Source organism: Helicoverpa zea, chromosome 22 (assembly GCF_022581195.2).
Source record: "Helicoverpa zea isolate HzStark_Cry1AcR chromosome 22, ilHelZeax1.1, whole genome shotgun sequence".
Taxonomy (NCBI): Eukaryota; Metazoa; Arthropoda; class Insecta; order Lepidoptera; family Noctuidae; genus Helicoverpa; species Helicoverpa zea.
In genome coordinates, this window is record NC_061473.1 from 9,362,905 (window position 1) to 9,389,508 (window position 26,604).

Genomic DNA, 26,604 nt, shown 5'->3' on the forward strand with positions numbered 1-26,604 from the left:
AAACGTGTCAACCAAATGTTGCGCTGTTTTACTATATTTCAATTGATTTATTAGAATCTTAGAGAATTGTTAATTAATTTATAATATAAGTATTTTGATAGATTTAACACAAACAGAAATGAGTGAGAGGCGTGCTTTGTTTTCATTAATTAATCACAAATTGAAAACAATGAAACAAAACGTTACTCGATCAATTGAATGACAGTTGTAGTCATGACTGTCATGTCAGTGATAAAATGTCAATGGAACCACAACATCAATCGAATTGTGGTTATTCGTTTTGCGAAAATACAATTATTTACGGTGGATAATTGTAAATAATTAATTTTATATTACACCTTATGTGTTAAGATTACAGTTACAACTATTGCAAAACCCGTTGTTATTAAATAAGCAACAAAATGGGCGATAACAAGCAAGTAAAAATGCATAAGAAACCGATATCCTTCGGCAAAATAAAGTTTAACATACCCAAAACCAGCGAAGGTGACAATAATGAAGCTAACACGTCCGGCTTCGGCACTTTCGGACGTACTCCCATCCAAGAACACAAGGAAATCGAAGAAATAGCCGAAGATTTGGAAAATCAGCATGTACAACAAGTAATGGGTATCAAAAACTTCGGTAAAAAAGCTAAGAACTTCGATCTCGATGAATTAGTGGAACAGGCAAAGGTAAATGCTCAAGAAGCCAATAAAAAGAGGTTGGAGGCTGAAGCCTCTATGGTGAACAAACCAGAGACAAAAAATGATGATAAAAGTGATGAAGAGGTGATAGGGCCTTTACCGCCAGAGTTGGCACAGGATGATGATGATGATGATGATGATGTGATTGGCCCACCAATACCACCAGAACTTCTGAATAAAGATGATAAAACTAAAGGAAAGAAAGGTGATAAAGATGGGGAGGACAGCTATGATGAATTAAGTGGGGATGATGATGATGAGAATCTGCCCTTGGAGAAAAGGATACCTAATAGTCATGAGGTGAGAATATTTTAATTTAAAGATGTATGTAAGCTTATGGAGAAGTTACCATAAATTCATTAAACCTATGTGAAAGTATCTAAAAACCTATATAAGTTACCCTTAGGCCATATTTCAAATGAGAAATCTCAATAACCCTGAGACCAATAAATCTTTTATTATATGAAGATCAATAATTGATCTTCATATAATAAAACGTAAGTACAGGTTATAGTAAGGTTATTAGTGCATTTATTTATCTTTCAACATATCATTTATTAAATATTATAAAAAAAAAAATAACATTTAAAAATATAAAAAATAGATGGCCCCCGATATCGGGCACAAGGTCCAAGGTACCGGTGGTTAGGGTCCCAGAGACAGAAACCTCCTCACAATACGCGCCGTATCAAGGAGTACTGCCTTCTGAATCAGTCCCTTGATCCAGCCGCCCAACGAGAGCCTCCTCCTGGTGTTGGTCGAGGCTCTTGTCTATTAGACCATTGGCCGTAATGACAATCGGCACAATAACAGCCGTGTCGACATCCCACATGGCGACAACCTCGTGTGCTAAGTCAAGATATATAATTTGTTTCTCTTTCTCAGCTTTCACGAGGTTCTCGTCATGCGGGACGGCGACATCGACTATCATCGCGCGGCGCGCTAATCGATCTATCACCACTATATCAGGCTTATTGGCTGCAATAGTTCTGTCAGTGATGATAGATCGATCCCAGTACAATGTGATATGGTCCTTTTCGAGAACTGGGTCGGGCGCATACTTGTAGTACGGTACCTCAAGATCTACAAGTTTGTATTGCAGAGCAAGCTGCTGGTGGATGATCTTGGCCACTTGGTTATGCCTGTGCAAATATTCACTGTTAGCCAAACGAGAACAACCAGATATAATATGTCTGATAGACTCACCCGGATATACCTCCGGTAGTTATTCGTCAGGATAACTTCGTCCATAATTGCACATACAAACCCTTCGGGTTTAAAAAGCCTCGGCCTCCACATTTCCGTGGGATGTACAATCTCATCACCGACGATCGTGGGTGATGCATTCGTTCTGCGGTCAACAGTGTGCGGACTCTCCTATCCAAAGTTTATAGTAAGGTAATTATTACCTTACTATAAACTGTTGCAAAAATCTAAATCACTTAACTTGTTTTTTTTTATTTTATTTACTTCTCTCTCTTCTCTGTCGACTCGCTCTTGGCAGAGCGGTCGTGGTCACGTTGAGGCGTTCACATTAGAGGCGGACACAGCTCTTTTGACGATCTCCCGCCATCTCTCTCTGTTAGCAGACTCTCTGGGGCAGTCTGACACGCAGCTACCCACTGTGGATTTTACCTGATCGGTCCAGCGCATAGGTGATCGGCCGCGCGATCTGGTTCCCTCCACCCATTTTATTTACTTACCTTTTGCATTTAAAATAATCCACTATGTAATGTTCCTTAGGTGGAGATGCTCCATGGTACCAAAGCTGTGGTAGCGCTCGCAGTTGACCCTTCAGGAGCTCGGCTGGCGACAGGCTCCATAGATTATGATGTATCATTCTGGGATTTTGCTGGTAAGTATTAATATACCCTGTATTTTTTGTCATCTTAATAAAATGTTACTATATTAGGTGCTTTCTATCTATACTTCTATACCAATATAATAAAGACTGTTTTTTTTCACCCTAAAGGCTCTGAAACTTCTGAACCAATTTGAAAACTTCTACCACTGTTGGAAAGATTACACGATTCCCTAGTAACCTAGGCCATTATGATGAAATTAAACCAATATTTGAATCAATGTGAAACTGCCAAAGGAAAACAGCCAAGTTTTTGTAGTTTTTCTTACCTTCTTATTATATCATTGAAAATCTAAACACACACAAAAAAAATGAATCATTGTTGGGTCATTAGGGTGCATCGTTTTTTTTATTTTATTGTAATACAATTAACAACAACCATTATTTCCTAGGCATGGACTCATCAATGCGATCATTCCGCACTCTCCAACCCTGTGAGAACCATCCCATCAAGGCCCTACAATACTCCACAACCGGAGACTCCATACTGGTGGTGAGCGGTACAGCTCAAGCTAAAGTGCTGGATAGAGATGGCTTTGAAGTTCTGGAGTGTGTGAAGGGAGACCAGTATATTACGGATATGGCTAAGTGAGTAATAAATATACAAAAAAGAGTTTCTTGACTGTGGTATCTGCCTAGCCTTTTCCCATTTATGTTGGGGTCAGCTTTTTGTCTGCATCTGAATACCGTGTGCAGTTGTAATGGAGCGATTCCCTATTCAGACAGGTCCTCCACCCAGTCACCTGGGGGACCCTGGTGATAAAACCTATAATTGTTACGTATCATGTATATGTCGTTTTATTTGACGAAAACTGTTTACAAATTGCTTTATTTTTCCCAGGACCAAGGGCCACACAGCAGCCCTCAACAGTGGTTGCTGGCACCCGCATATCCGAGAAGAATTCATGACATGCTCCCAAGACGGAACCCTTCGACTCTGGCTGACCGAAAACCCAAAACAGCACAAAGCTGTCATAAAACCTCGACAGCAAGGAGGTTTGAAGACCAACCCAACTGCTTGCACGTTCTCAAGAGATGGCAACACGGTCGCTTGTGGTTGCTACGACGGTTCCATTCAAATGTGGGACCATAGAAAGAATTTCGTTAATACAACAGCCTGTGTGAGAGATTGCCATCAGAAACAATCAGAAATATCAAGCATATCTTACTCTTATCTTGGCTCCTATCTTGCAAGCAGAGGAAATGATGATACCCTCAAAATATGGGATTTAAGAAACTTTAGGAAACCTCTACATGTCTTTGGGGACCTATTTTCAAGGTATGAGCAAACGGATTGTGCGTTCAGTCCTGATGATACACTGGTGTTCACCGGAGAGTCACTCCAAAGGGGTCAGGATATAGGAAAGTTAATATTCTATAACACAAAGACGTTTGAACAGACTACACATATAGATGTGACAAAATCACACGTTATAAAAGCTATTTGGCACGCAAAATTGAATCAAATATTTGTTGGATGCGGAAACGGCGTAGTCAAATGCTACTTTGACCAGAAAAAGAGTTTACGTGGTGCAAAACTGTGTATAGTTAAAACACATAGGAAGAAACACACGATGGAAGTCGTGAGCGCTCAACAGATTATCACTCCTCATGCATTACCACTATTTAGACAGGAGAAATTGCGAACAAGTAAAAAGAAAATGGAAAAAGACCGCTTGGACCCTGTCAAGTCCCATAGACCGGACCTACCCATCACATCAGGACAGGGAGGTAGGGTAGCTGCCTCAGGAAGTACTCTAAGCTCCTTCGTCATCAGGAACCTGGGATTAAGTAAGAGGGTAGACGATGAACAGGATCCAAGGGAAGCTATCCTGAAATATGCGAAAGAAGCAGAGGAAAATCCCTTCTGGGTGGCCCCGGCTTATAAGAAAACTCAGCCGCAGCCTATTTTTCAGAGTGGGGAGGAAGATGGGCCTTCAGATGCTAAGAAACCCAAGTCTTCTTAATTAGGAGTAAATGTTTTAGCAGAAATCTTGTATGTCAGTAGTTGTCAACCCATGTTTTTGACGGGATCCTCACTTATAGAGTCTGTGACCTGCGTCTTGGCACCGTTGACATCTCCCTAGTAAATTTGTAATCTAATAAACGCATTTGCATCAGCACTATATTGTACATATTTGAAGCATATCAAACAAACATTGCAATTTAATCACGTTTGAACTAAGTAGAAACTTGAATGTATTTCTTCATTATAATAATAATGAATAAGCAATGCAAAACAATAGTATAAAATCTACTATCTACCCACCTCTTTACGCCATAATCAAGTTTGATATAAACTTCAACATTCTTATATTCCCTTCTGAAGACTAAATGAATGAAAAACTTATTGATATAGAAAATACTGAAGCATGTACCTATTGCATTTTAAAAGCTTACGTGAATAGAAGATAGACAGTACCTACAGCCTACTGAAATTATAGAATTTGAAGAAATGATGTTTTATCCTGTAAATATGTAAGAAATAAATGATGGATTCTACTACAATGTTTTTTTACTGTCTGTCTTTCCCCGGTTCACTCACTTATAATAGTACTGTGGTATTGACATAAGAAATTGTAATTATATATTATCATAATATCGCAATAAAGACGAAAGATGTATGTGTCACTATTACATTTCATTAAAGTTGTCTCAAAAGGGCTTCAGCGTTGATTTAGTTTTCCTTACAAGGGACCTGCAAAAAGCTGGGAAGCATAGGAAAAGACGATGCTAGGTAGATTTATCATTGTATTCAAACAGAAACAGAATTATCAATAAAACACTTATAATTTCTTATTATGTTTTTAATAACTTACAAATAACTATGCAACTACTTAAGATTACGTGTAAACATTAAGGTAAGGTGGTTCACGCCTTCATCGCTATGCTTTCAGTCTCTTCAGGCTCGGTCACTTTCGAAATCGGGGATTTGGCTGTATTCTGAAATAAATAGAAACAATAAATAAATATATTAACGTATGCAAAAACACGACTCTTCCTGGCATTCGGGAAAAGAGTAAATTGGTCTGCTTGTAGCTGAACTCAATGCTTGATTAGATTTTTACATTAATCAAAAATTGCATTTTTGCTGATGTATGCGAAACTAGTCACAATATGAAAACTGTTATTATATGTATTTTCCAAGGCACGCAAATCATGAAGAATTAAAACAACCTATGAATATTTATGTCAAATATTTTGCAGTTCTTTGATCCTCAAATTCCCGAATACTCAAACGCCACTCAATTTTAACGACTGCTCAAAAATCTTTTTTTCTCCTTCCCTACGGTACATAAATACTTTTTAGTAGAACATAAAATGACTTTTGAGTACCCAAGTATTTATATGAAAGTTACATAAAATAATATTGCTTACCAGTTTCTTAGCTCTTTCCGTGAGTATGGAGAAGGCAAAGTGGTTGATGATGACTCCTTTTGGCAGCGCAACTCCTTGGAACCGGTATAGCTGTTTCAAATCACTGTTTGTTGAGCCTGAAACGAAATTATTTAAAAAATTGTTAAACAATAAAGTACATATGATTTTCTCCTCATGGGTTTTTTCTATGCTTACTAAATGAATTCATATTCGAAATGAAAACAATCTAGTTTGTTTGTTACACTAATATGGTGCCTGGGGACCTTCTTCCCGTTTGGCATTTTCAGAACCCAAAAAAGAGGGCTAATTTTTCAAATCGGTTCATTTATTTCGGAGCCTTAGGGTACAAATCAAAGGACCAAATAAAATCCTATTCAAGTAATTGATTTAGCTATACTAACCATTCAACTTATGGACGGAGACGACTGATACTCTTCCAATTTGTCCCGTGTGGCTGATCATGGGACCCTTCGAGATATCCACATGCTTGCCCACTTTATATAGCGTAACCTTACCTGATAAACAAAATATATACTTTTACATACATTGTACATAACAGACTAATAACACAATTAGATGGTCAACAAAATTAGAAAAGCCACAGAAATGAGACTTCACTTTTTAGAATTGTCCTGTTAGCTCGAGATTTTGAGATATTCCAACCTAAAAGTGCGAAAAACACCGTCTTAACCATTTTAAGGCCTATGTAGACCGGCGAGTTTTTTTTTTAACCTGAAAAAGTATTCAAGGGGTCTCAGAGAACAAGTCTTTTACTTTCAAATGGCGTTGAGTTTGCTCAAATATCATTTTTTTTCACTGAGATATTGCGATTTGAAGTTCAAGTTCGAGCTCAACGCCATTTCAAAGAAAAAGACTTGTTCTTTTAGACCCCTTGAATACTTTTTCAGGTTAAAAAAAAAACTCGTCGGTCTACATAGGCCTTAAAATGGTTAAAACAGTGTTTTTCGCACTTTTAGGTTAAAATATCTCAAAATCCCGAGCTAACAGGACAATTCTGAAGCCAAATTTGGATTCAGCGCACTGAAAACATCCTAAAAAGTGAAGTCTGGTTTATGTGGCAAAAACTTGTTGACCAGTGTAATATTCAGTTTAAAGAATCTCTATAACATGTAATTCCCACGTCAATTCTTGAATCCCCGCGGTTCGATCCACATTCCGAAGAAACTTCTTCCCATACCCTGATAAAATGAAGCCTATGTTCAAGGGGTATAATACCTATAGCTTCCTTACATTGGAATAATTTTTCGAATTGGTCAAGTAGTTTAGGAGCCTATTCATGTCAAACAAATAATCAAATCGTTCCCTATTTATAATGTCAGTATGGACTAGCTGTACCCCACGCTTCCACCCCATTCTTAATTAACTACTTCCCGGACTCTGAAAAAAATTTGCCTATAATCTTCCACGATAAATTGGCTGCCTGTCACTGAAAGAACTTTTTGAATAGACGGGAATACCTGTGAAGTGTTTGTTTGTTTACTTGAATGCTAATTCAGCTTTATTACTTGAGTATAGATTCAACATAACTTACCATTATTCCTAGCAATACTAGGAATCTGCTTGGTCTTATGCTCGTTATCCACAAACATCTCCAGTGCTAACTCCTCGCTGACTTCCAGCCGTTCCAACGGTTCATTCTTTTGGATCAACTTGACGTACTCCGCTCCTAGTGTTACCAGCTCCTGGTGGGAGGGGGACCAGTCTCCCAGGGTTGGGAGGTCCACGTCGTATATGAAGGAACCACTGCGGACTGAGAAAGAATTTGAATAAGTGGATAGCTTATGGAACTATAAGGACGAAGTAATTACTTGTTCCAGTGCAATTTTTGGCAATGGCAAAAGCAATCATTTTTTAGCCAACAGTTTAAATATTACTTTTAGAATAGAAAATATGTACAGAATAAATAAGAATCTAGTTAGACACATGAAGCCTAACTGTCCCGAATATTGTCTAGATTTCGTAAAAAAAGAGAAAATATTGTGCATGACAAGATCCACAAACTATTACATTAAAAAAAATTGTGTCACCGTTTACATAAGTGTGACAGTCTGACTGAAACAGAATGATGTCCAATCAATCTTTAAATTAAGTGGCATTTCGGTATACTTTTACCAAAACTTGGGAAGTTTATTGACAAAACCCCCAACTTTATTAGTAAAATCGCCGACACATCGTGTGCATCATCGATTTTAAGAATATTTGTTATATATTTATAGTATGTTTAAGTTGTTTTAGGACATATTGTATTGTATTACATGTTACAGCCACAGTGATTAAATAAATATTATACATAGTCACTGGTCATTATGTATAACACCCAAATTGACTTGACAATGTGATAAATTAATTACTTTATCTGGATATTATTCATAATAGCTGGCCAAAGTTAGTTAGCCAAAGTAATAAATATGGTAGGTACAAACAACTCGGTACTGACTAATTTTAAAAAACGGTTTAAATTATTGTCGACTTTTTTATGATAACTCATCAAATGATTCCTCCCGCTGTGGTTTAGCAGCGTGAAGGAGTGTCAGACTGTTAGTGACTTAAAACCACTGGGGTTTGCTGAATCTTTTCGAGGAGCACGTGAAACAACGCGCGCTGCCGAGACGGGCCCGTGTCTAAGAGACGGAAGGACGGTGAGCCACCCGAAACTCACCGCCCACAGGATCCACGCCTACGATGGCCGGGAGACGTCACTCGACACCCGGCGCCCGTGGTGTCTTCCACGTCCATGGCAGCAGCTGGGATGAGAGGTGTGAACTTCTCTAGCGTCTGCATGAGACGACGGCATCCCATTACCCCTCACCACAGACCATGGCTTGAACCAGGGCCGGGCACGAGATCGCCGCTGCCTATTACCTCGACGAGGACACGGTGGTGCCCTGCTCAGGCAAGGCACACCTGGGCTGTGAGGTTCATCGAGTCCTCCGTGCCGTCCGTATAGTGGCCCGAGCCACACCTCAAAGAGGCGACTTTTCGCTACTATTATGGCGTGCCCTGCACTGGGCTAACTAGCCTTTTTCGAATATTAAGGTTAGCTACCAGACACTTTAATGAGATAATAATCTTTACCCACTTGTGTTATTACATTATCCAAGTCTATGGCGATATTATATAAAATTGCTAGTTAATGTATTAATTCTGTGTCAATTATCACTTTATCTAAATTGAGTAGATATTATATAAAATATCTAGATAATATATATAATATGCAGACTTATTACTTTGGCTGTAACATATATATTTATATGGATAATTTAATGTATTAGTTTATAAATATTGTTATGAATTATATATATGTATTTGTATTTTTATGGACCCCAGTTGCCTGAAATAAAGAAAAAAAAAATACTTACTATCAGGTCCCGGAAAACTATGAAGCTTAACAGGCACGGTATCCTTGAAGGCGACGGCTGCGCACGCGCCGAGCATGTACGAGCACGTCCTCCAGAATGCTCTGTTCACTTGCTGCGGCTCGGGCACTGTGAAGTTTTGGAGCTGCGGGGGAAATAGAATGTTAATAGTGAATTAGTTTATCATTGCTGTATTGGTATTGAATTAGTTTATCATAGTGAGCCCCAACTATCCCAGGTTTGGGCAGCCCGCATTTATGTATGTATAGGAGACAGACTTAGTTAATACCCAGAATAAAGTCTTTGTGGAATCTTAGGTGTAATGAAGCCATAAGTATGGATAGAATTTTAACTATGCATGTGACAGTATGCAGTTTCTTATCATATATGGAACAATTCAAGTCAGTTTGGTTAGGAATCATTTTCTTTCATTATTCTTAATTGAATTTCTGTCTCTAAATTATTTTTGTGCCAAATTTGTGTTCAGCCAAACATGTTATATTTCTTACTAAAGTCCACCAACACCTTAAGAAAGTTGCTACAAATATCGCAATTGGTTGAGTAAATTGTTTTAACAAATCACACTTTCTTAAGACACATCCATATATTATTATGTTATCATAGTTTATACTTACTTCCAATGTGCAGTTCTCTTCAAGTGGTCTGTGCATGTCCCAGTAAACTGTGCCATCAAGCAGAGCCAGCGCACTAGTGTCTACGTGCCATTCACTTAAATCTGAAGAATAAGAAAAATTCTTAAAATTAATAACAAACATTTATGCAGAAAATGTTGCTCTCACTTATTTTGAATATGAAAATAATAATTTTAACAGTAGAATAAATTTTAAACTATTCATGCTGTAAAAAACTACACTATAATGCAGTTTTTTATAAATTTTGTTGAGTGTTGTAAACTTATTTCATTCAAAATCCTTAGGTTGTTTTTTGCAAACCCAAAGTAAACTTTGTGTAAACTTTTAACATAATTCTGTTACAAAAGAAAGCTAATAGGTACATTAACTATTGACGAAAAGATCCAGCACTTACGTCTAGCACAGTCGTAAGGTGTTGAAATTCCTTTATTCATAACCAGAGTGCAGTCATTTGGTATGCCTTTGTACTGAACTTCGATTTTCTCAATTCTGCCAATTTTCTCAGCTTGCCTTTTCTTCTCCAACGTGAAAAGATGATAACGACGATCTATAGCCTCTTGGGTACTCAGAAATCCTACAAAAATAGAAAAAAAATAATGTTTTTATAATCGAAAAATAGGTTTCGGATTTTGTATTTTATTTTGTGGTTTACAACTTACTTATCAATGGTGAAGTCTTAAAGCAATTATTTTGCCTGATTTTAGTTGATAAACATAATATTTGGCGCCTCATTTTGTAAAATTAAAAGCAATATTTTGGCCAGTAAATGATCGGAGAAAACTTTGAGGTTAGAGACAGATGATCGTGACTTTGACAGCTAAGCGTTCCAGAGTCTTGCAAAATAAATAAGCTACGACGTTTCGCATTAGTTATCGTCAGAAGAGAGAGAGAAAAGGAGTCTTTATTTTGGTATTCTATCCACATGAAAAATGTATATTCACAATTAAATTAAAATACTATAAATACTTCTTTCGCATTTGCAGGGTATTTAATTTATGTTTCAAACAGAACGTATGTACTTGTAGTCCAAAAGCGTGATTTTCGTCTGTCTGTCATTCTGCCTTGGCGACGAATCCTGTATTATCAGTTTTTAACGGTATTTAAATAAATACAATACGTGTGATGTAGCTAGTCTGTTAAGCTGCGCAGTAGAATTATTACAAACATAATTGGCTACTATATACACCAATGACTGTGTTTCGGATGACACGTTAAACTGTAGGTCCCGGCTGTCATTGAACATCCTTGGCAGTCGTTACGGATAGTCAGAAGCCAGTAAGTCTGACACCAGTCTAATCAAGGGGTATCGGGTTGCCCGGGTAACTGGGTTGAGGAGGTCAGATAGGCAGTCGCTTCTTGTAAAGCACTGGTACTCAGCTGAATCCGGTTAGACTGGAAGCCGACCCCAACATAGTTTGGGAAAAGGCTCAGAGGATGATGATGATGAATTGACTACTGAACAGTCAGTCAGCTAACTTAAAAAAGGACCTATTTTAGGATTTCGATCATTGGATTATGAGTCAAAGTCAAAGTCAAAGTCAAATCATTTATTTCACTTAGGCTTTCACAAGCACTTATGAACGTCAAAAAATATAAATAAAGTTGATTCTAGTTGCCCATTCCAAAAGTAGCTTCCTATGGAGAAGAACGGGCAAGAAACTCCATGGTTACTCTTTTTAAAAATAATAGGTATTACAGTTTGTATGTATTGATACATACTATAATAACATGCGAAGATCATGTAGAATCACAATAGACAAAGAATATGAGAATAAATAATAATAAAAAAAGGTTAAAATGCTACATGGTGTTCACATTTACAAATCAGTTTATATTTTTGTACAAAGTTACAAACAAACAATCAAAAGAATAACACAATCTTACTAGCGGGTGTAATTTTAAATTCGCAATAATTTGATACTGTCAGTGCGTCCTATGGAGCAGGACCAGCATGTTTCCAAGCATTTTTATCTTGAATATAATCTTCTAATTTATAATAAGCGTTTTTACAAAGTGTGGCTTTTATATGAGTTTTAAACCGCATGTCATTTAGTTCCAGAATGTTGTCTGGTATTTTATGAGGATTAAAAATACAATTCATACAAACAAAAAACTTTATTTCTTAAATCTATCCAACCATCGTTCGTTTTCTCCCTCTCGCTCGCACTTCCTCGAACTTATTCAAAGTTTCTCCAATGTTTCTCTTGCACTGATTCTTATACGCTTCAAATATTACGTCAAATAATTTAGGATAATCATTATGTGTACTTATAATCGCTCTTTCTAATACATACAAATCTACTCCTTTATCTTCCCCACTTGATCCAATGTATGACAGACCAAAATCTATCATTACTAATTCCAGTTCCCTGAAGAACCATTGGGGGTCTTCCGTTTCAGCTTTAGGAACCAAGAGCATATTAGATGTTGTCAAATCCCCGTGAATTATATTAAAGCCATGTAATTTCCTTACAGTTTGCCCAATCAATTCAGCAACTATATTTAATTGTTTCTTGTGTTCTTCTTCTTTTACATGATTAATGATAAAATCCTTTACGGTCACACTTTTCTCTATGTACTCCATATAAATTCGTCGGCTATGAAAGTCGACTAAATATAATGCTGGAGTTCTGACCAACGCAGCTTTGCAACGGACTATGGAACGCGCCTCGTTCTTCATCCGATCTTTGGTTATTATTTCGTCCAAATCACTGTGGCGATAGTTTTTCTTGAATCTTTCTTTGATCAATGTTGGCCTTCCAAGATAGTTACAAATAAATAGCTTTGCTTCTGCGCCTTGCTTCAGTAATTTTAAGTTATTGTCGCCCATGTTGACAGAATCAGACGACATGATTTGCCGCCTTTTGAAGTAAACAGAGAGAATACCAGTAATGTCTGTAAATTAACACCACTCACATGTCTTAATATACAATCAAGTTTAATTATACTGCTACATTTGTTGCTATTTTGTTAGATTTATTAATTTTTAGACAAACACAAAGTAAACATGCATGAGCACTCGATTTGACAGTTTTGACACTGACGTTCGACACTACATCGTATTGACAGCTGAACGTTTAGTTTATACAGATGCACAAAGCAATTTTCTAAATTTTTTCTCGTAATATTATCTTTATTAGGTACGTTATTTATTTTTTAAGTTATGAGATAATTGACATTTTATTTGATTTCAAGATTGATTGTGTCAAAGTTTAAAAGCAACCTAGAATGTATGACTTTCCAACGGAAAGAAAACTAAACGTGTTCTTAGTTTAATGCGCTTTCACGTAAAACGGATCGTTGGAAAGACTCGAATACTCAAAATCGTCGTAATGAAGCCGCACTTTACATTTAACACGTAGAGGTAGGTATTGGGATGTTTATCTACTTTCTATGGATATATATTTGTATGTATTCACTCACTGGAGAGCGAGGGAGGCTGTGGGCGTGATATTGGTTGCAGCACCCGGGCCGACCGCCGGCACCACGTTATAATTTCATTCAAACAATAATTCCCATCAAATGCTTAATGGAAACTGTGTTTTAACTTTATAAGATTTAGTGCCGGTACGACGTTCGAACGGTTCGCTGGCTCTACGTTAGTATAAAGCCGTAGTGTGTTAAAACCGGTAAAAATACCAAAAAATATAATTTTTAGTGTTCAATTGTGATTTAAATAAATTGTGAGAATGATGTCGGAGGGCTTAGAATACGAGACCATTGTGCAGAATGGACCAAGAAAAGTAAGTGGTTTTTTAGTTTTAATTCCATTCGTGGCAAGAACAATGTTGTGCCTCTTATATAGTCATGGCAAGCGTGCCTAAGTTATATATACCTCGCTAGGTTCAAATGGGGGGAGGTAGTGTCCTATACGAATGTCTGGGTGCATTTTCGTAGTTATAGGATGCAGCCGTCTCGAAATGCCGGCTGATGCGATTTCCTGCGTTCCCGTTTTAAGTAAAACGTTGGCGGGAAATAACGTAGGCTGGATATTTTATATGCGGATATAAATCGTTAAGGAACCGTGTACAACAATAAAAGTTTTATTGCTTAATGAATATGATTTATTTCGGTAGTAAATTACACCATTTTTATTCCGACAGGAGACTTCAAATACATTTGAATAATGATGTCTATAAATCTTATACAAATGAAAAAAAAAACTTTTAGTGTAGTATATCAGAATAATGTTAATTTCTAAATGGATTCTTATAAGAAACTTATACAGTTACGATAAGTAATATACTTCAATTTACTTTTTTCAACAAAATCTAATTAAAGTTATTCAATATTTGAAAAGGATCCAGTCCTTTTCGCAAATCCAAGCCCAACCCTTACCTTTGCCTATTGTCTCTGAGCTAACGAAGGAAATGAGCGGAAAATTAAAAAAGAAGAATCTGTAAAAAGGTTTTAATGCCAGGTTCATAAAGCGTTTTTTCAGTAGGTGTTTCTACAATTACTTATTGCTACATTTACATTGCGTTTGTTTTTGAAATGTACCTAACTAGCATGGCTGCATCATTTAGGGATACGCCTTTAAATTTTGAAACTTCGATTTTACATATTTGATGGACTTTATCTGTTTTTGTTTCGTCAGCTACATTTTAGTAATTTGGTATCGAATATTTTGGATATCTAATTACCCAAATTGAATCATTTAGTTGCATAAAACATGGTATGCATGTTTCGCGTAAAATAATACCTATTAATTGTGATATATTAATATGAATTAAACATTATACCTTATATTCAAATAAGTATTAGACAAATCAAAACTAAACTAAACATTAAATTATAAATAAAAAATAATTAAATATTAAAATTATTTTTTTATGAAAAGTGCCTAACATTTATTGGCCAGAATTATTTTCCATTTTTTTTTTACATTACAATTTTTAATTACCATGAGGGATTGTAGTTTATTTCGGAAAATGTAATAATCATAAAAGTTGATAATAAATCAGGAAAACATAGCTTATACAGAATCTTCACAAAGACCATAATGCTAGCGTTGATAGACAAATATTAATCACTTTAATGTCTACCAAGACAATAGCAGAATAGTCTAATCGGAATGATAATAAGCGTACATGATCCTAGTCTATCATAATGGGAGTAAACAATAATATCAATAGAGTATTACGCCATTATATTCCATCTGTATCTAGAAATATACGTAGGTATTGGAGGATGTTTGCCTTCCTTAAATGCTGTGTACCAGTGATGTTATTGCAAAATTGCCTGCTAGATATAATGTCGATGGGTAAGTCCTAAATATGCTTAATTTTAACTAATCACATTTATTAGTTAATGAGTAAACAAATGTTAACGAGCAAGTGTTAAGTGTAAGTGTTGTGGTTAAAAATACACCATAATTAAAAATAGAATCGAAATTGAAGGAAAGATTGTTAGTGTTTAGAAAATTAGTAAAATAGGTACCTAATTATTTTGGAAATCTTATTAGGTACCTACGTATGCTAATTTCCAGTGAAAACTAGTTTTGTTTTCCTATCATAACAAACATTGTAGATAGGTATTGTAAGTTATAGTAAATTATTCCGTCTATTTCTGTCGTAAGATTTTTTGGCCAGTTCGCGAGGATGGACGTGATTTTATTAGGTTATAGGGGTAGCCTTTTCCTGTAACAAAAAAACATAGGAAATTATTCATAACCCAACCCTTTTCAAGTGTCACGACGAAATTCATGCAGGTTATCCACATTCTATGGACCAATTTCCACCCGAAATGTCAATGTTTCCTTCTTTCCATACAATCACAGGTCAGTAATTAACCTCAATCAGATGTTCTGTAAAAAGGAACGTCCCCCTTTCGATCTGTCAAAAATAATTACGCGCGTAAATATTTAAAAATGTTTATGGTCGACGGTTTCAAAAATAGAACACCTATTTTGTAAAGGAGATTGTTTCCCGCGATGGAATCTTTTTGGTTTATGACTTTGAAAGTCTGACAAGAAACGAAACAGCTTTTCATGCAATAATACATAGGTAAATATCATTAAGTTGTCTTATTCCTGTATTCGACACAAATGTATTTTTGTTCAGAATAAATAAATAAATAAATATTATTTTTGATTAGGTAAGTAAATATTATTATTGGTTATGAAGTAGGTAAAACTTATCTTAAAGGTACCTAAGTTCTGAAAGTACCTAACTGAGTCAATAATTACTAAAGTATTACAAAAAATATAAGCGAGTCCAGGGCCCATCTCTATACTAAACCTAACAGTATGTACCAAAGCAGCCTCCCACATAATGTTAGTTAGTTGGTAACGGTATATCAAAATAACCGTGAGATCTTACCGATGTTGACTCACAACTAGGACAGGTTAAAATTAAACAAAAACTAGATTTTAACTGTACACACTGGTTATTTAATATCTGTGGTTAATGGGAACAAATAAAATGTTGACCCTCGTCTATTGTCTTACGGAGTATAACGGCCGGTTCTTATTAAAATGAACTTTTTGCACGTTACAATTTATGTTTTTGCCGTACGAAATAATTCGTGTAACATTTATGTATAACATCTTATGTAAAATACATATCGTTTAAAGAATTTTATGAACACCAAAAAAGGAATCAAAATCCGGAGAAAGGTTTGTAAAACTGTAACTCATCATCATCTGCCGAGCTTTTTCCCAACTATGTTGGGGTCGGCTTCCAGTCTAACTGGATGCAGCTGAGTACCAGTGTTTTAGAAGGAGCAACTGCCTATCTGACCTCCTCAACGCAGTTACCCGGGCATCCCGATACACCTAAGATTAGTTGTCAGACTTACTGGCTTCTGACTACCCGTAACGACTGCCAAAGAGGTTCAAATGACAGCCGTGACCTACAGTTTATCGTGCCCTCCGACACACGCCATCTATGAAAAAGTGTTGTTAAAAGATTATTCAAATGTAATCGGTTAGTGTTAATTAATGAGGCCAGTTCACTCGCCACGGGTCGCTGGTTATCCTGAGAAATATTATTAACTTTACATAATTTAGTATCACGCTTCTTTGCTCCGTAGGGTAAGGCAGAGGTGTTTATAATTTATTTTTAACTGATTTATAGTATGTAGAGTCTATTAGGTAATGGCGGTTTCCCGCGGTTTCGTAGAAATACATTTTTGAAGATCGGAATAACAGAAAGAGATAAAGATAAGAAGGAAAACGCTTTCCTTACTTTCATAGCAATTAGGTATTTAAGGATTACTAGTGTACCTAAGTGGTTACAAGAGCCACTCATGTTAGATTCCTGAGTTTTGCCACTCGAAATACAGAAAACCACTCTTAAAAGCTCAAATTACAACAAAAAAATCACTAAAGCAACACAGAAAAAGCAATAACCTAGGTACTCATCATCATCCTCCGAGCCTTTTCCCAATCATGTTGGGGTCGGCTTCCAGTCTAACCGGATTCAGCTGAGTACCAGTGCTTTACAAGAAGCGACTGCCTATCTGACCTCCTCAACCCAATCACCCGGGCAACCCGATACCCCTTGGTCAGACTGGTGTTAGACTTACTGGCTTCTGACTACCCGTAACGACTGCCAAGGATGTTCAATGACAGCCGGGACCTACAGTTTAACAATAACCTAGATACTATGCCATTCTTTTCACACTTTCCACAAGGCTTCTACCACAAAAATAAAACCTACACACACGTACTTAGCAACACTACACTAGTGCTATACCTAATACCGGATAGTGTTATCGGCACTCGAAGCTTATCAGCTCAACTCAGTATTACCTGGCGAGCTAACGATGGAGTGCCTTATAATCATCCACAGTTATTGTTGGGAAAATCCTACCAGGAAAATGGTGGCGTTTGATAAAAAATATGGTGTTGTAAGCAACTGTGTAAGGTATTAGCTGTTTTTCACGTCCCGCGGGAACTTTGATAGCTGAAAAAATGTTTCAAATCTGTTTAGTAGTTTCTGAGCCTTTTTAGGGTAATAAAGAAATGATGTTTCCTCTTTAAAAGTATAATATTAATATAAGTAGATGAAATGCGAGTAAAAGATTGAGGATAGAATATAAAAGTTGACCGTAATATAAAATGAATGTATACGCGGATTTACGCACATCCTGAAAGGTTTTGTGCGCTACAATCTTAGATTTCTAAACACATTTTTAGGTAAACATTTTACTTTCGCATTTTAAATCCAAATAAAATAAAAACTATCGTAAGTCTAAAGCAAGTCAACAAAAACACATCCGGTTTTACTTTTAGAAGTTTTTTTAAGCACTAAACTGGTCTTCAAAGCTAATCCTGACGTAACAATCACATTTAAACTGATTCTCCTACGATCCTAGACCCGGGTCATTGACCTGCACCTACGCGACGCTACCTACTGAACTAAAGCTGTGTTCAGACTACGTGTTACGTCGCGACACGCGGTTTAAGAAATGACAGTACGTATATTGCAGTAGTTAAGACTACTATTGATTGAACGATTTGCGCCTTCATTGAATGACTACATTTAATTGAATCACTGCGTCGAACAAGCAAACAAGCATTAATTCTTTTTTTACAAAAAAAAATGACAATATAATACTTTTGATTTTGATTTCATGGTTCTAGAAGTCGGTGTCTGCAAGTCAAGTTGAATGAGTAACTGACTCCTGTATGAGTACGATTAGTCTCAAGTTCGTCGACAACCTAAACGACAGTTTTTCTTATAATAACTGTTTGTTTACTATGAGTGTTCAAGTTTCAAAACAGTTTCGGAAAAAGTAACGCTTTAACGTTCAAGTTTCAATAAAGTTTTTTAGGAGACACTTAACGTTTTTGTTTTCGGCGAACTTCGGCCTAAGTCTGTACGTAGCTTAAAATATCGAGTATTTTTGGGGATCAGTCAGCGAAGGGGTTTTGATAATTATTTATTTGTGGCTAAATGAATGTGGGGGAATGAATGAATGAAATATTCATATGGGATCCGTTTTATTATACTTCAGGTTTTGGGTTTTGAAAATGTGTGATTGCAAAGCTTAAAAATTCAGTACCTACCTATGTTCTTATGTAGGGAGGTAGGTGGGTACCTAAGCACAACTTTGTTAAACATAAGTATACTAAGATATCTTCAAAGATATATTTATTTGAAAAGTAAATTTTATTAATAATAATTATATTAATCACTGACCTTAATTACGTCTCCTTTTATTCTTTAAGCTCACACCTTCTACCACACGCATGACAATTAAAATAATAATTAAAAACTGTGACGAGCACGCCAATTCGTCACCACTAGACCAAATAAACATGTCAATTGGAGTGACAAGCCAATTCATTAGTCACAATTAACACATTAGCCGAGTATTCTTAATTGAGAACAGGAAGATGATGAAGATAGGTTTTAACTAATGCTCAATCCTTCTCCGTGTGAGAGGAGGCCTGTGCCCAGCAGTGGGACGATAAAAAGGCTGTAACAGTGTGTAAAAATGCTATCTATTAAATAATAATCCGATTACCTAGTAAGTTTATGTAAAGTCAATAAAAGTATGTTTTATTTAAAGTTGTGTCCGTTTTGTGGCAAGACGAAATTGGTTCAAAAATAACTACAGTTAGCTTGAACCTGCTAATCTCAGTAACTACTATTCCCACTTGAAAATTTATTTGACTGTTAGGTAGCCCATCTATCAAGAGAAGCTGTACCTAAGTGTCATTTTATCCACGTGCGCAAAGTTGAGAAAAAAGTCAAGTGGAAACTATTTGAAGATAAAATAAAAAAGACACAGAAAAATCACAAAAAAATACATATTTTGGGGAAAAATGCCTAACCGAAAACATGCTTAAGTAACTACATATTATATTACTGCGTCTCACATTAATTATATCAGATAAGTAGGTACCGTAATTATAAATATACAAAGTGAAAGTGCATTAAAATCGGTCCAGTCGTTTTTAGTAATAGAATAAAATTATACAAATTGTTTTTGTCGGTTATTATCTAAACTTCACGCTCTTCTGGTTATTTATTTTTAAATATAAGGAAATTAGGGTTTATGTAACGTAAGATATTATAAACATGCAACATTGTATGTACGTAAATATAGTTTAAGGCATTGTCATTATTATAGTAGATAGTATTTTAAATACGAAAGTGAGTTTCTTTGAAAAACTTGCATGTAAAGATAGAGCTTTTAGAACAATTCTCGCACGATTCTCGCAATTTTATTAAATTTGTGAACATATTTAATACCCAAAATGTATATGAATAAATAAATATATGAATAAATAAATATATGAATAAATGAATATGATTCTCGCCAATTGTAGGTAAGTAGGTACTAGGAATTGTTACGTACTTATCTTTTATTTTGTCGATCTTTAGGATATTTCATTCATTCATTCATTTCATCCAGTACAATTATTATTTTTACACCATTGAAATAGAGTTCTCTCGATTATTATCAAAATTCTTTCAGCAATATTTCTTTGTTGGGATAAAACGTATTTAAAAAAGGAGACTTAGTACATCTCAAGAAGATGAATAAAACTTTCTTTTCTACACGATTCGTACTTTATTTTCTAGATTTATACAATAGAGTAAGATTACCGTGATAACAAAATAAAAAGTTACCCACATTATGTAAAAAATTACGTAAGCTCTAAGACCTACGGAAGTCATTTTTTTTTTAAGAAACAGATTCATATTAAAATAGAAAACGATATTTTGTAGCCTAAACTAATACCAATAAAATTAAATAATACTGCCTAAAACACTCTCGGCGCAGCTGCGTGGATAGGTACATAAATCAATAAGAAAAACGTGAAAACCGGAATACGAAGAGACAAGGAGATTTTTTAACTAAAGAAACAATGTAAGCATATAATTAAGAAGGTATTTCTAGCAAGCTATAAGTGGTTTCTTTAGAATAGTTTGGAATAAATGTTTTTAGGGTTCCATATCCTGTCCGGCTGTCTTGTGGCACTAGGCTGTTTCTCAAGAACCGTGACTAGACGTAGCTAGACTAGACAGTTTAAATTATCACACATACAACAAACGTATTTATTAGATAGGTAGTACAGAACCCTTCGATTGCAAGTCCTACTCGCAATTGGCCGTTTTTTTTGCGACCACAACCATTAATTTATAAAGAATAGAATATTATTGCCATCTGCTATTTACCAGCTTCGTCCGTTCTATTATAAAACTATTTGTCATAGGGATTTATTTAGAACTTCGATTATAACAACATTATCCTGTTTTTCAAGTACACATTGTTACATTGGCAAATTTGTAGTCTACATAATACCCATATTTTATTAAAGACCTAGCAGTTTTCCCGCGGTTTCACCCGCGTCCCGTGGGAACTACTGCCCGTACCGGGATAAAATATAGCCTATGTTACTCGGGAAGAGGGTAGCTTTCCAACAGTGAAAGAATTTTTCAAATCAATTCATTAGTTTCGAGTTCTTTAGTGTAAGTACAAACGAATAATCAAAAAAATCCTGTTTATTATATTACAATAGTCATTTTTTCCCTGGAATATGCCTACATTTTGAGCGAATTAATTTACGTATTACGAAAAGAAAGAAAAATAAGTATCCTACTTACTGACTTAATCTAGTATGTATTGAACTTAATACACAGTTAGAACAACAAATTATCAAGTAACAGAGCCACTTAAACCCTTGTTTAACGAGACCGTTCAACGTGGCAGTTAAAAATAACCGCAGAGCGTGCTGTAAACGTTCAGTTTAACTTGTTTTTTACTTGCTTGTGTTTATCCTAGTTTATGGTATGAGGTGTTAGTTAAATTCACTTAACTTTTGTTGGATCGTAGTGAAGTTTTTGTGAGTTGCGGTTTATTAGGTTTTAGAGGGACATTGAATCAAGAAATTATAGAATTTATATGTAACGTCTCGTTAGTCTACGTATGCTATTATACCTTGCATGGAGTCTCGAGTTTGATTGGGAGCTATGGTCTGGGTTTTGTAATGTTATGTAGGTACCTATTTATAAATATAATATCTATGTAAGGTTGAGTAGTCAGTTGTGTTAGCACCCATAACACAAGCTAATCAATAGCTTACCATGGGGCTAACCAACCGTGTGTGAATAAGTCTCCCGACTTTTATTATGTATTTTGTATTCCAAGGGCGCGGCTTATATGAAGCTTTTTGGGTTTTAAGAAACATTCACAAAGCAGCCCGAAGTCTGAAAGATATACAACAGACACAGACGCATTTTCCTTTGATTACGTTTACAAATAAATGGCGACAGATTATAATCTTAATTCGCGTTTCGGTCTTGACCCCTTTTAGTGGCAACAATGTAAGTTAATTCTGACCCCAAATATGGATGCCCAAAAGGTAATGATGACCTTAAGTTTGCCCATACTTGGGCAATGGGCTCACAAGGTTGGCGGGAAAGATTTTAATATATGTGAAAACGACGACTGGTAGCGTGAAATTCAAATATGATATTTGATGTTTTGCGTTAGTTATTGTTACAATTCAAGTTTTATTCGATCGATAGAATGATTTTAACATTTAAAAGTTTATCGGATTACGTTAGGTAAAGAAACTTTCAAGTTAAATAAAGTCATCAAAAATTACTTTGGCGTATAATTATCACGAATGTGAAACATAAAAAAACACGTGTTATTTTGACTTTCCCGCTATCAGTTGAAGCGTTCACCTTTCAGGACAGCTGTACATTTTCAAGGGAAAATAACGTATTTCGTACTGATTTTATCAACTGCACCCTGCACCCAAAAACGGTTATGTGCTCGAACAAACTGTCGGCCGGGTTTGTCATTTTGAAAATCATCTTGTGACTTAAAGAAACGTCAAATGTAGCGCCATTTTGCAGTGGGCGAGTATGAGCTGTGTTTTTGACGAAACAAAGACTTGTTTTCACAGTTATTTTTGTAATATGACTGTAAGGAAATAACAAAGTATTTTTAGATCCTTTCTTCGGAAGTTGACTTATACTTTTCAAAATATTTTCATTTAATCTGTATAGAGTTTAATACAGTTCATGTGTCTAGTAAAATACCTACGGTTTCCAAAATGGAGCTTACCAAACGTAGACATGGTATCTTTTGTCTTGTCGAAATTAGGACCTTTTCGATTAGGTAATCAATTAAGTAGCAAAATGTGCATTTGGGGGTAACAAATGTTTTGTACAGTTGACAGCTGTCCGTTCTTGAGGCAATAGCATTTTTTGTACTGACTGACAGACTGTCAAATGCACAAACATACCATATGTTGTCTTTTGTCTTTTCAAAATTAGGGCCTTTTCAATTAGGTATAGATAGTTCAACTCAGATTTGCGCGCGGCCCTATGTGTGCGTCGGCTTGTAAATATACAACTTTCATTCGTGTGACAGTGACGTCGTCCGAGCATGACGTGTTCTCATCGCTTTTTGTTATGGGTACAGTCGTTTACGAAAATGTCTAGTTCTTGACGGAGAAAATGTTTTAAGGAGTCAGGTAGCGTTTCAAAAAAATGAAACAACATTCAAAGCTTTTTATTATTACATTTTACAGTTTATCATTATTTTCTCATACGGCTTTTCAAATTGACATTGACAGTATCTAAGAAATAAATGAAGTGAAATATCTAAGATGAATTAAATACTCCTTACATATTTTCTAGCTCGGGGTACGCGGACAATAAATAAATGTGTGGACTAAGAATGTAAAAGACCTATAATTTAGTATAATAATGGAAACAAAATGTGTGGGGAATTTTAAAAAATTATATTGCTTCGCATAATGTCGACCAAAATAAGACGGAAATAATGAAACTCATAAATGAACGTTTAAGTCAAATTGATGAAGGGATGTTGGGTAATACTTGTCGACATGTACAAAAGAAAAAAGAAGAATACTATAGACATTTTGACATGGAGTCAGAATTTATAATTAGCATTGGTGAAAGTAGCGAATCCGAAAATTCATCATTTGATTTTTCAAGTAGCGATACAGAATCATTATAAATAAATAAACTAAATTACGTAATAACTGTACTTTAAACAGCCGTATACAACCCCTAAATAACTGTATTTGTACCCGACTGTACCTCTTGTCACGCACACAAAGTCACTGTATATGTACAAGGGTTACCCACACATAGGGCCGCGCGCACGACTGAGTTGAACTTACTATAATCAATTGGCACAATGCTTCAGTTCCTATTTATTTTCGATGAAATTTTGAGCCCTCGCCTAACAATCTGAGCCCATCAGGAACTTTTGAAACTTTCTCCATCTTCCCCGTAACATTGCAACCCCGAAAGCGAGCGTTGGACATCCGCCAACACAAGTATTAATAGATTTGTTATAAAAGGATCTGCTGAGGGGAATTCAGTATTTCCAGTATTGGAATGAAAGATATTTTAAGTTCAAGATAAATAGAGGTAAGGTTCTTCGTTTATGACCGTGAAAAATATGACCAGGTTTAGTTTGACACTTATTTGTTGTGTGTGAGGATTTTATGTTGATCTCTGGTTGTGTTGCGTTGCTTAGGAATTCATTTGTTTTAGGTTTTAAATCCATCCTATGGTCTATTTCTTTTTTTGGTAAGATTAACTATTTTTATTTTAAAACTAGCTTCTGCCCGCGACTTCGTACGCGGATCCTGTCCCTTATACCAGCGACTACGGGGTTAGCAAAATCAAAGATCTGAATCGTCTGATGTTGAATTTAAAGGGCCCGTTGACGGGAAAACAACGGAATACGCAAAATCATTCGAAACGTTCTATATATTTAACTTTTGTACGTCAACGGCAAAAGCACAGCAGACTAAACAAAACGCTAAGAACTAAAGCGCAATAGGCGTGACCATAGGGATAAAAGTAGTGATTCTGATTAGTCCGCATTTAAGTGGTTTTTCTGAACGGACCCTTAAATAACAAAGTAGTGGTGACCTAGTGTTTAGAGAACCAATCTCTCAAGTATGAGTGTGTGACTGCGATTACAGGTCTGGCAAGTACTTGCTAATGCAACTTTTCTTAGTTCGTATGTACTTTCTTAGAATATTTTGGACACCAATGACCGGTTTTTGGAGGAGCTGTCATTTCTAGTGTGTCCCGGCTGTCAATGAACATCCTTGGCAGTCGTTATGGGCAGTCAGAAGCCAGTAAGTGTGACCAGTTTTACCAAGAGGTATTGGGTTGAGCGGGTAACCGGGTTGTGGAGGTCCGATAGGCAGTCGTTTCTTGTCGTTTCTTGTTGTGTACTCAGTTGCATCGAAGCCGACCTTAACATAGTTGGGGAAAAGGCTCTTGAAGTAATAACAATAATAACAATGAGATTTAACGCAACAAAGTCGGAGAGCTCGTGATGTCACGTCTATGTGTGCTAAGAAGTGACTTAATACAAAATTCAAGCGTTTTGTATCTTCCTTGTTCTTTGTTTGTGAAAGAAAAAAAAACAATACTTGTCCATTATTTTAGGGTTATCTAAAAGACGGACTATTACTTTCTTTGATTCACCATGCTTATTTTGTATAATTTGTATCAGTAAACGTGTCCGACTCGCGAGACAATGAGTAGCATATTCTTTACTTGAGAAGTTCTCTAGACATATGGATGTAGATGCGTAAATATGCCAATGACGGAAGCGCGCTTCGCGATCCGATGAGATTTCCTCGGAGCAAGTAGCAGACTGATGTTCTCGAACAGCATCAAGTCCTTCCAAACGCTCTTCGGTATATCTTTGGGATCTTATGATTCTCTCCCTAAGAACATTGGAAAAGATTCGACCCATGGTAATAGTTTTATTGTGAAGAAGATACCTGATCAATTAAAATCTAGCTGACTGCCCCCTCGCCCCCCGCGGTACTGAGTAGGCTACCCTGTCACGAAGATAAATGAAAAAGAATACAACACTCAAATAGCATTAAAACTCGAACATTCATTCTATAAAGTTTTGTAGTAAAAGAGTAAAATTGACGATGATATACCATCACCATTGAAAGTCTGTCCTAAACTATTACCGCCTTCACTGCTTGGAGGTACTTCCAGCTTATTATATCACTATACAGTGAAATTAGAGATAGCTTTCATTTCCACATCAGTTGTTTCTGATCTTCGATTCTCATAAGTCAACAGAAAATATACATCAGATCGAACAACTTTTGCTAAAACGTCATTTCAAGTGTAGTAGGGCACTTGGAGTTCAACTTGAGATGTTTTAGATCTTCGATTTTTGTAAGTCAACAGAGAGTGCTCATCAGATTGAACAACTTTTGCTAAAACGGTATTCCTATGTATGCTATTGTGTAACTGGGCTCTTGAAGTTCCACATCAGGTGTTCCAGATCTTCAATTTTTATAAGTCAATAGAGAGTGCTTATCAGATAGAACAACTTTTGCTAAAACGTCATACCCGTATATGCTACAGAGTAGCTGGGCTCTTGGGGTTCCACACCAGGTGTTTTAGATCTTCATTTTTTATAAGTCAACAGAGAGTGCTTATCAGATAGAACAACTTTTGCTAAAACGTCATACCCGTATATGCTACAGTGTAGCTGGGCTCTTGGGGTTCCACATCAGGTGTTCCAGATCTTCAAATTTATTCTCTCAACCGAGAATGCTCATCACGTGGAACAATTTTTGCCATGGCACCATTTTTGTATCTCTTATAGTTTTGTTGATCTGTTGCAGTTCTGCACCAGGTCTTCAAGTTTTG

At 36.0% G+C, this 26,604-nt stretch overlaps 4 protein-coding genes across 4 annotated transcripts in view; 2 read left to right on the plus strand and 2 right to left on the minus strand.

The window, feature by feature from the left end:
• The first annotated feature begins 228 nt into the window (after positions 1-228).
• LOC124641218 (gastrulation defective protein 1 homolog) lies at positions 229-5,052 on the plus strand. The gene is made up of 4 exons (XM_047179241.1): positions 229-986; positions 2,430-2,541; positions 2,940-3,135; positions 3,389-5,052. The coding sequence occupies exons 1-4, from the start codon at positions 402-404 to the stop codon at positions 4,512-4,514; spliced, it is 2,019 nt and encodes a 672-aa protein (XP_047035197.1). The 5' UTR covers positions 229-401; the 3' UTR covers positions 4,515-5,052.
• A 287-nt stretch (positions 5,053-5,339) lies between these two features.
• On the minus strand, positions 5,340-10,783 carry LOC124641225 (39S ribosomal protein L39, mitochondrial). Its single transcript, XM_047179254.1, has 8 exons — positions 10,615-10,783; positions 10,350-10,529; positions 9,938-10,038; positions 9,306-9,447; positions 7,478-7,696; positions 6,327-6,440; positions 5,926-6,041; positions 5,340-5,490 (listed from the first exon to the last, which is right to left on the minus strand). Exons 1-8 carry the CDS (start codon positions 10,685-10,687, stop codon positions 5,419-5,421), a joined length of 1,017 nt encoding a protein of 338 aa, XP_047035210.1. The 5' UTR covers positions 10,688-10,783; the 3' UTR covers positions 5,340-5,418.
• Positions 10,784-12,055: 1,272 nt separating this feature from the next.
• Positions 12,056-12,995, minus strand: LOC124641227 (EKC/KEOPS complex subunit TP53RK). The gene has a single exon (XM_047179257.1). The coding sequence runs from the start codon at positions 12,804-12,806 to the stop codon at positions 12,084-12,086; it is 723 nt and encodes a 240-aa protein (XP_047035213.1). The 5' UTR covers positions 12,807-12,995; the 3' UTR covers positions 12,056-12,083.
• Positions 12,996-13,355: 360 nt separating this feature from the next.
• The window catches only part of LOC124641228 (coactosin-like protein), a 34,257-nt gene continuing 21,008 nt past the window's right edge, over positions 13,356-26,604 (plus strand). Inside the window, exon 1 of the mRNA XM_047179258.1 lies at positions 13,356-13,698. Coding sequence (XP_047035214.1) covers positions 13,645-13,698 — 54 coding nt within the window. The 5' untranslated portion in view covers positions 13,356-13,644. The remainder of the gene's footprint in view (positions 13,699-26,604) is intronic.